The following is an 8,682-nucleotide window of genomic DNA, read 5'->3' as shown; positions in this document are numbered from 1 at the left end:
GGAGCCATGGGGGCCTTAAACAAGTCCCAAAATATTTGGGAAGGAGGGGAAAGAATGAAGATCAAATGAAGGTCAAATCAGATCTTTTTGTAGAGATCCAATTTTCTTCAACAGAGCAACTTAAAAAACAAAACAAAACAAATCAAGTGGCAAAGGGTGCTCAGCCAGCCTCTTTCCTCCCTCCCCCCCCTTTGGATACCCATTTTCCATATGGATTCAATAGAGCCATAGGAAATGGCACGTATGACTTGCAAGGAAAAAAAATAATAAAAAAGCTTGTAAGCAAGCAAGTTGGCAAACCTCCTCAGCAGAGGCAAATCTCAGTGTTTAATGATGCATGTGCACCTCTAATTAAACAGGAGTTTAAGAGTTTCCAGGTCCCTCTGAACTCCACAATTTGCTCGTGCCAGGGGAGGGAAGAGCACGTCCTGCTCCTCTCCACCTCCTCTTTAGCAACCGCTTCCGAACAGCCCCAGATCCTCAAACTTCGCTGTTTATTCACCAGATAAGCTGCTCCAGGTGCGGTTTATATCCCGCAGGGCCTGCTTCTCTGAGATGGCTCTCTTGATCTCCTCCAGGACCAGGTTGAGCTCCTTGGAGCGCTTCAGGCTCTCCTGCTCGGCTGCGTGCAGGCGGTCCCGGAGGGCGAGAAACTCCCGCTGGTAGATGTCCACAACGTCACCTGGGGGTGGGAAAGAGAGAAGCTTTCTCCTCCGTGCTCCAAAGAGCTTCAAGCCATCATACCTCCCCTACTTCCACAATCCTTGAAACATGGATTTAGGGAGCTGTGGCCTGGCACGCACCCCCCGGCTGTGTGGGAGGGAGGGCAGTTTAACCCACAAAGCTCCAACTGAAAAGCTATTCCCATTCTTCTCTTTGACTTGGGTTTTTGGGTCCTGTAGGAATATGACCTGGTTCTCTGTGACCAAAGCATGCAACAAAAAATAAGTTGCATGGTCTTTATATACTCAGAAAAGGGGAGTCTGCATTAATTTTGAGAGCAATATTCTGCCTCTCTCCATAGCTCCAGAAGTTTGGCTGCGTGAGACGGCGACTGCCAAGGCGAGCAGGGGGGCAACCAGAGTCAAATGAAAAAGAACTGAGAGCACTGGTGGTGATTGCCTGTTAAAACCATGATAAACCTTAGGAATAACAATATTTTTAACTGCCTTGCTCCTTGCTTTGGTTCCCTTATGGTACACAAAGGAAAGAGCTCTAAGAGCACATGTCAAAGAGGGTTCGAGTGGGTAATGTGGGAGATTCCCTGGAGAGTATCTCAAAGGCCTTCTCCAGATGGCACGGGGTGTCTCCCAGATGACCCCAAGAGATAGAAGGTGAGATGATGGCAAGGGAGACGTTGCTCTGCAGCAAGATGAGGGCAGGCACAGCACCTCCTCCAGCTTTGGAAGAGAGCTCCAAATTCTAACAGCAAAAGGGATTTTGGGAACATGACCTCTCCAAGATAAGGCAGGATCAAGAATATCACACAGCAATAGCTGCCTGGATGTTTATATAGCTACAAGTGTTTGGATACAGACCTTAAGGAGACACTATAAATGTCATATATATAAACTTTTTATAGGCTAATATAGCTTTTTATTTTGAGACATCTTATCAGCATAACCATCTTAAGCAATAAAACATTTGAGAGCCTTCAGCCAGAACTACCTATACAATAGCTGGGAGTGGAATTGGTAAGCCATTAATGAACTTTCCTGGGCTGTTTTTTACCCCATTACTAAGGAAACTACTCATTAAAAATACACCTTTATCTGCAGCCACTCATGTGTTTTCAGTAAAGGCCATAACTCACAAGCCTATACCCAAACCAGATTTAACCACTGAATAGCAGACCCTTAGCCCAAATACAACCAGGACAGTTAATGACCAAAAATACTGTGCTGGAGCTTCCTGACCCCAGGCTAAATATAAATCAGAGCCATTGAAAAAAGATACACTGACTGCATCAACAACTTCTATTTTGGGGTCCATAAAGAAAAAGAAACAGGGATTTTGCAGATCAGACGTACCCAGCTCCAAAACACAGAGCTTCCAAGACACAGTGCTTCCCAGTCCAGCTCACAATAATGCTTTTACCTAGGAACAGTTTCCCCCATGGGGTCTTCCCCTTCAAAAAACACTTTCTTCAAGACACACCTACAACACAAGGGACCCCCCTGAGGCACTTTGGCTCCTTTTGACCTTTCAGCATTATTTTCAAAGCCACTGGCACATGGGGAGGGAGCAGAGGAAGTTACACCCATTTGATTACCCTGTCCATCTGACAACACATTTCTCAGAGAAAGTCGAGGGACAGACATAAACAAGGCCAGTTCTTCCTTTTTCCCGTGTGGTGCCACTCACCCTCCACTCCCATCAAGAAAACATTTAAAAATTTGCAGAAAAAAACAGGTTGAAACCCAGCTTTGGGAGCTGCCAAGGGAACTCACAGGGGGGTGTCAGGCTGTAAACTGACTCCACAATGAGCTAGCCCTTTACCTGCTGGTACCTCTCAGACATAAGGAGATACCTTTCAGCTTCCCAGTACTCTAGATTCTGGGTTCTCCTACTTTTTTCTTTTACTAGCTGCATTTGTGAACATCAGCAAGGAGCAAGTCGTGCTTCCAGTGCTTGCACTTAACAATGGCAGGAAGCATGTTTGTGCAAGGCTGGAAGCCTTTGGTTCTTGGATTACCAGGGGGTTACTATCCCATGGATGCTACCAAAGCCAAACCACAGGTAAAGGCTGCCACCAGATCTTGTGCTGCAATACCTGGAGCAGGGTAAAGGCAAGGCTTTGCACTTAATGCTTTTTTTTTTTTTTTTTTCCAGAGCTCTGCACTTCGTTTGTGTCAGATTTAGAAGGGAAATGTCACTGATTATTCAGTCACTAATGACCTGCCCGCTGAAGCCAAGAGCTGTACTTTTCATTAGACTGCAATGGTGATGTGCAGTCAACCATTTGCTGCTTTTCTGGCTAATGGTTGGAAGTGAAATTGTATTTGTTTCCAGTGCTCTTGTCCTATGATGTCTTTGCAGGCTTTCCATTCTTTAATTAAAATTTCATGAAATTTAAAAGCTGATCGATCGTGGCCGGTTCCGGTGGCAGCTTCAACAGCCTGACACAAAGCCCAGGATGGGTGTACAGTTTCCCATGGATTTCCAGTAATGCCATTTTGCACTCGTTGGTCTGCAATGACACACGGATGTGGGTCTGCTGTCCTCATCCTTGCAAAAACCCTCAGCTGCTCAGCCAGGGAGGGCTCTGAAAAGCCACAAAGGGCAGCAGGAGGTAAGGAGGGGGGAGAAATTGGCTCCCATCTCTACAAGCAGGGTTGAACATAAAGTGATTTGCTGCTAATTAGGTTGAACAAATTTTTCAGCTAGTGTCAGTTCAGCACAGACCCCTTACTTACCTTTCAAAGCTGCAGGACTCCATATCTACATATTTATTGTTTTCCCTCCTAGTGCAAGATAGCAGAGCTCTTAAATTATCCCCAGACTGAAGCATTGCAGGAAGAAAACTCCCAGCTATTGCTATATAAAAAAAAACAAAACCACTCAGCTTATATTTTCTTGAGAGATAACATACTGCTTCAGGCTTCAAACACCCTGGTTTAATAAAGAAAGTCAGGTGACAGTCCACAGGACAGACCTGGGAGATCAAAAACCTCTGGAATGGGGACTTGCAGCACAAGACTGTGCATGCCCATGCCCTGCAAATAGCACGTTTCACACCTTGCCATGCCTTATATTTGCACTCCCTGGTCTTTCACAAGCCCTCTTGAAAAGCAGGCTGGCTGTGAGGCTCCAAGCCTGCAGCTCCACACCAAGTGCCAGCCCCATCTGTCCATCTCAGTGCTCACTGGAGCAGATCTGGGGGGACTGGTCCCTGGGGCTGGGAGCAGATCTGGGGGACTGGTTCCTGAGCCTGGGAGCAGATCTGGGGGGGACTGGTCCCTGGGGCTGGGGGCACCCGATCAGCAGCTGTAGGAAGTGTCCGGCTCAGCATCGCTCCCTGCTCCGTGGCTCCCAGCCCTGGCTGTGCCCAGTCACAGCTGCCAAGCTGCAGTTGTTTAGGTGAGGGCTCCAGCTGAGATCTTTGAGCAACATGAACTGCTGGTGAAGCAGCAGGCAGGGATGGCTGGAATGGGCTTCTGTCCCAGCAGAAGGGACGCAATGGATAGGGACATGCTGGTGGGGCTCATGGGCTCCACACAGCTCATCTCCTGCAGCCTTCCCAAAGGTTTTCATCCTTCCAAGACAACATCTGTCTAATAAAAAGTATTTCTCCATGATGGAGAATTCTGTGGCTTCATTCTTATTGAAGTGACTATTAAGTGCAAATCATGTCTGCCAACAGGTGAGGGCTGGGACATCTGCACCCGCTCTGCTTAAGCCATGTTCAGTTTTTGAGTGAAAGCAAAATACCTCATCTGAGCCTAAATCAGCACAAAATCAGGCCAGTGCCAATAAAACCTCAGCCTTGAAATCTCATGCAGTCATCAGTATGGATATGTATAGATATATATAGATATATAGATATTCTCACACAGACATCTATATATACACAGTCAGGAATGTTACAATTCTGTATTCTGCGTTAGTCTTTCAAATCACTCTCCAACCTCCCAGGGAGCCTGTGGTGCATTTTAAACATGTCCGTGTTTCAGGACCAATTACTTTTGGTTTTGCTCTCTGCAGATAACCTCTCCCAGCAGAGCAGACTGATGGCCAAAGCCAGAGATTTCGCTCCAATTCAATCTTTTCAAAAACAAATGCAAAGTCTTTGCTAGCTGGATTTGCCTCTCATTAGGAAGACTTTCAAGAGACTTTGTTGAAAAAGTAAAAACAACCCCCAAACCTCTAAACCATTTAAGAAATCTTGTCTTCAAGGGCACATTTTTTGCTGCAAGAGTTCCCAGGGCCAAAAGAGCAGAAATAAAGTGTAGTCAGTTCCTGGTTCAAGATGCACACGGAGTTGTAGCAGAAAAATAAACTGCCTACAGAAAACTTCTCTGCAATGATTATGCTCCTTTGTGTTATTTAAAGCACGCCTTTAATTAATAACAAATCCTCCTCTAGGACTTGCAAGGGTCCAGGGGGACTCCAAAGCACACCCTCTCTATGCTATAGCATCAATGTTATCCAAAAATACAAGGGATGAAGCATGAGGAACCAAGCTGGTGATCCATCCCACCCCAGCTCACCATTGTCTCCACCCCAGCCATTTACAGACACTCCTGGAGTTAGATGATGATTAGGGAATTATATATTTTTTTAATGCTTTGGTGTTTAATGATTTCCATAATGCTGGCACTGCTCCACACATTACACTTTAGATTGCCCTGATTGAATCACAACACTCATTAGGTATTTTGCTAACAGAATTTCACCAGATCATTAAAAGGGATATAAGGGGTAACTGCGCTGTGTCAGTGAATTAAATTCAGCTCCTGAGATGTGAAGAAGGACAGTCCTGCTTTAAATGGAAATCTGATGGGCAGCAATAGCCCACAGGTGTTAAGTTAGATGCCTTGCACACAGCTACACATCTGATGGGCAGCAATAGCCCACAGGTGTTAGATGCCTTGCACACAGCTACAAAGGGTTTGGCAGTAACTCTACAACAAACATTTTGTACCTTTAAAAGCAAACTATTGCCCTCTGCTTATCTGGCCACAGAAGAAAGAGACCAGTTTTAGAGACTCAGCATGAACAAAAACCCCAAAGCATCCCCCCAAAAGCATCAGGGAAGTGACTCATGGAGCTACAGGTTAGTCGTGACCCTAAAAACATTCTCATAAGTAGCAGAAAGAAAAAAGAGAGGATAATTCAGCATCCAAAATACCTCCCAAAAAGCCACTGCCCTTGCCTTGAAAACTGGGCAGGTCTTTTCTCTCAAATCTAAGGAAACACTAACCATGCTCCTGTAAGATGAGCAAGGTGAGAGATATATTGTCTCCCCTTCCATGAGCCAGCAGACTCAGACTTCCAGTCTGAGACTCATCTTTTAAAACCATAAATATCTTGGCAGCCTGGGATAAATGCAGCCACCAAGAACTTGGTTTGCCTTACGGAACTGAGCACCAAGACTTGCCAAGCAACAAATCAAGCACAGTCAAGGCCAGATTTCAGGGAGTGGACATTATCTGGCAGGATGAGCCTCCCAAAAGCCTCCAGCGTCTGCAGCTGCCCTGCTGGGGGCTGATTCCTTTCCTGTAGAAAGACAGAGCATTTCAGCAGTGCCATCACCACACAGCAAACACAGATGCTTTATTCAGTAAATGTTATCTGACATTTACAGCTCCACTGTGTGCTGAACCACCTGGATACTGAGTCAAAAAAAGACATTTTCTAGCTGCTGGTTATAAAAATACACCCTGTTTCTTCATAAATGTATTTAAACCTGTTTTGAAGGAAAAAAAATGTTTTCAAGCAAAAACGTTTTTAAATAAACTTTTTCCAGTTTCTTTATTATATTATGTTATGATTTGTGGTTAACACCAAGACAGAAAGTAACAGGGAAAGCAAAGTCTTTGTTACCACTAGAAAGCTAATTCCAACCCCTCTGCCATGGGCAGGGACACCTTCCACTAGATCAGGTTGCCCAAAGTCCCCCCAAACCTGGCCTTGAAGACTTCCAAGGAGGGTGGTAAATGGGCACGTGTGGTCAAAGCAGCCATCAAACACGGGAGCTATGGTTTAAGTTCCTTATCTTCACCCTCTGCCCCTTTGTTTACACTTTGCTTCAGTTCAGTCACAACTTGCAGTGTGTGCTATCCTGAATCGGGGCCAAATAGTGTATTTTGATGTGTCCACCACCACCCTAACACACATCTCAGGGCCATCACCATGCTCCAAACTAGACCCTGAAAGCACCATTCTGCAGCCCCAGGGTCTGTGGCACATTACAGAAATCAGTACCCAACCTCCCCACCCAGTAAAAGGCATTGGCTGTCCCAGTGGGTGACAGCAGCAGGAGGATCCTTTGCCAGAGCCCACCCAGCTCCTCACCCAGCTCTGAGGAGGCTGTTACCCTGCCCCTGGGTCAGCTGCTGGGTTTGAACATCCCACCACACCACCCTCAGGCCAAGCCAACACATCAGCTGGTGCAAGAGGCTCATTAAAAGTCAGCCTGTCTGAAAAAATAATCCTTAAATAAAGCAAGGCTGCAATCTGGTGTGTGTGTGTGCTTGCTTTTTATAAGATGGCTATTTAATAAGAGCCCATGGTATAGTTAACAGCATTTCAACCTTCAACAGCTCCACGTAATGAGATAGAAATGCAGTGCATCTCTCCACTGACAGTCCCTTCCCAGGGAACACACAAGTCACTGTTTCTCCTTTTGCAGCAGTAGGTTTTCACATCCCTGCTGCACATCTCCTCGCTGGAGTTTAATGTTGTCTCAGCACATACATCCTCAGAAGGAGAGGGGGAAATGCGTATCTCCTGTGCTTTATTATTCCAAAGTAGGAGCAACTGTTTGCTTGTGACATCCAGACAGATGTTCAGACAGCACTCACACAGACCCTTCCAAAAATAAGCTTTTTTTTTTTTTTTTTTTTTTTTTTTTTTTTTTTTTTTTTTTTTTTTTTTTTTTTTTTTTTTATTTAGTGTCCTAAGGAGCAAGTTTTCAGAGATGAGTACATTTCTCATTATGGGGATGGTGAGCCACTACATGGATGATGAACATTATAATTTCCCTTCCAAGGAGCAGTGCAAGTCATGGGGACACCTGCACCCAGACCCAAAAAACCTCCCCAGGGAGCTGCAGGAGGGATGCAGGCTCCAAAGCAAGGATGCAGACTCAGAAATCAAGAAAGCAAAGAGTGATGCCCATCACCTATGCCTAAAACATCTCTGATCAGGGCAGAGGAGGCTGCAGAAGCTGTCAGACTGCTCTCAGGTACTGGCAGAGCAGGTTTGGGATCTGTTTCTGCAGCCCAGCTCCATGGGTGAATCACACTGAAGGATACAAAGAGCTCCAAGATCATGGAGAATCCCCTGGGTTTTGCTGTGCTGCAAACAAAGGCTGTCAGGTGAGGAAATCCTGGGTAGGTATAAACCTCCAGCAGCTTCTGCAAAAGGAACTAGTCCTTCTCATTTTTCCTGGGGTTTTATCAACCTGCTCAAGAGATTTAACCAGACAGAAAAATCCCATGGCAATTTATTTTGCTGCAAAACAGATGAGGAGAAGGGAAGAAGGCAAATACTGCCATTGATCAGAGGAGAAAGAAGATGGAATTAAATAGCAAATTTTCATCATAGCAAAAGGTTAACTATCAAGAGGAAGCCATATGGATTAGTATTAAACCTCCCATCTAATAGATTTAGTGAGGATCTGGAGGAGATACATTGGTGAAGTAGCCAAATACAGAGCTGACACAGAGATAAGTTCATCAAAGCCAGAAAAGAAGCAAACAATCAAGAGAAAAGGCATAAAAATGGGAAAGTAATGCCAAAGCTGAGAGATGCAAACTAATCAGGGGTGTCAAGGTGTTTTTTATCTGATTCTTAATTAAAATAATGTTAACTAGGAAGGAGACCAGAGCATCAGGGTGTCTTGATGCTGCTCTGCAGGCAGCAGCAACCCAGGGAAAAAGAAACAGAGAGATGGAGAGGGAGGCAAACAAGATGTTAGTCTGCTTAGTGAACAGGATGGGGAATAATAGTATGACG

At 45.2% G+C, this 8,682-nt stretch overlaps 1 protein-coding gene across 1 annotated transcript in view; it reads right to left on the bottom strand.

Annotated features, from left to right (window-relative positions):
- The window catches only part of MGAT4B (mannosyl (alpha-1,3-)-glycoprotein beta-1,4-N-acetylglucosaminyltransferase, isozyme B), a 47,872-nt gene that overhangs the window by 15,056 nt on the left and 24,134 nt on the right, over positions 1-8,682 (bottom strand). The window contains exon 2 of the mRNA XM_009995558.1: positions 503-749. Within this exon, the coding sequence (XP_009993860.1) occupies positions 503-749 (247 nt within the window). The remainder of the gene's footprint in view (positions 1-502; positions 750-8,682) is intronic.

This window comes from Chaetura pelagica, unplaced genomic scaffold (genome assembly GCF_000747805.2).
Source record: "Chaetura pelagica isolate M959 unplaced genomic scaffold, ChaPel_1.0 scaffold420, whole genome shotgun sequence".
Taxonomy (NCBI): domain Eukaryota; kingdom Metazoa; phylum Chordata; class Aves; order Apodiformes; family Apodidae; genus Chaetura; species Chaetura pelagica.
This window is presented reverse-complemented; position numbering and strand designations above follow the sequence as displayed.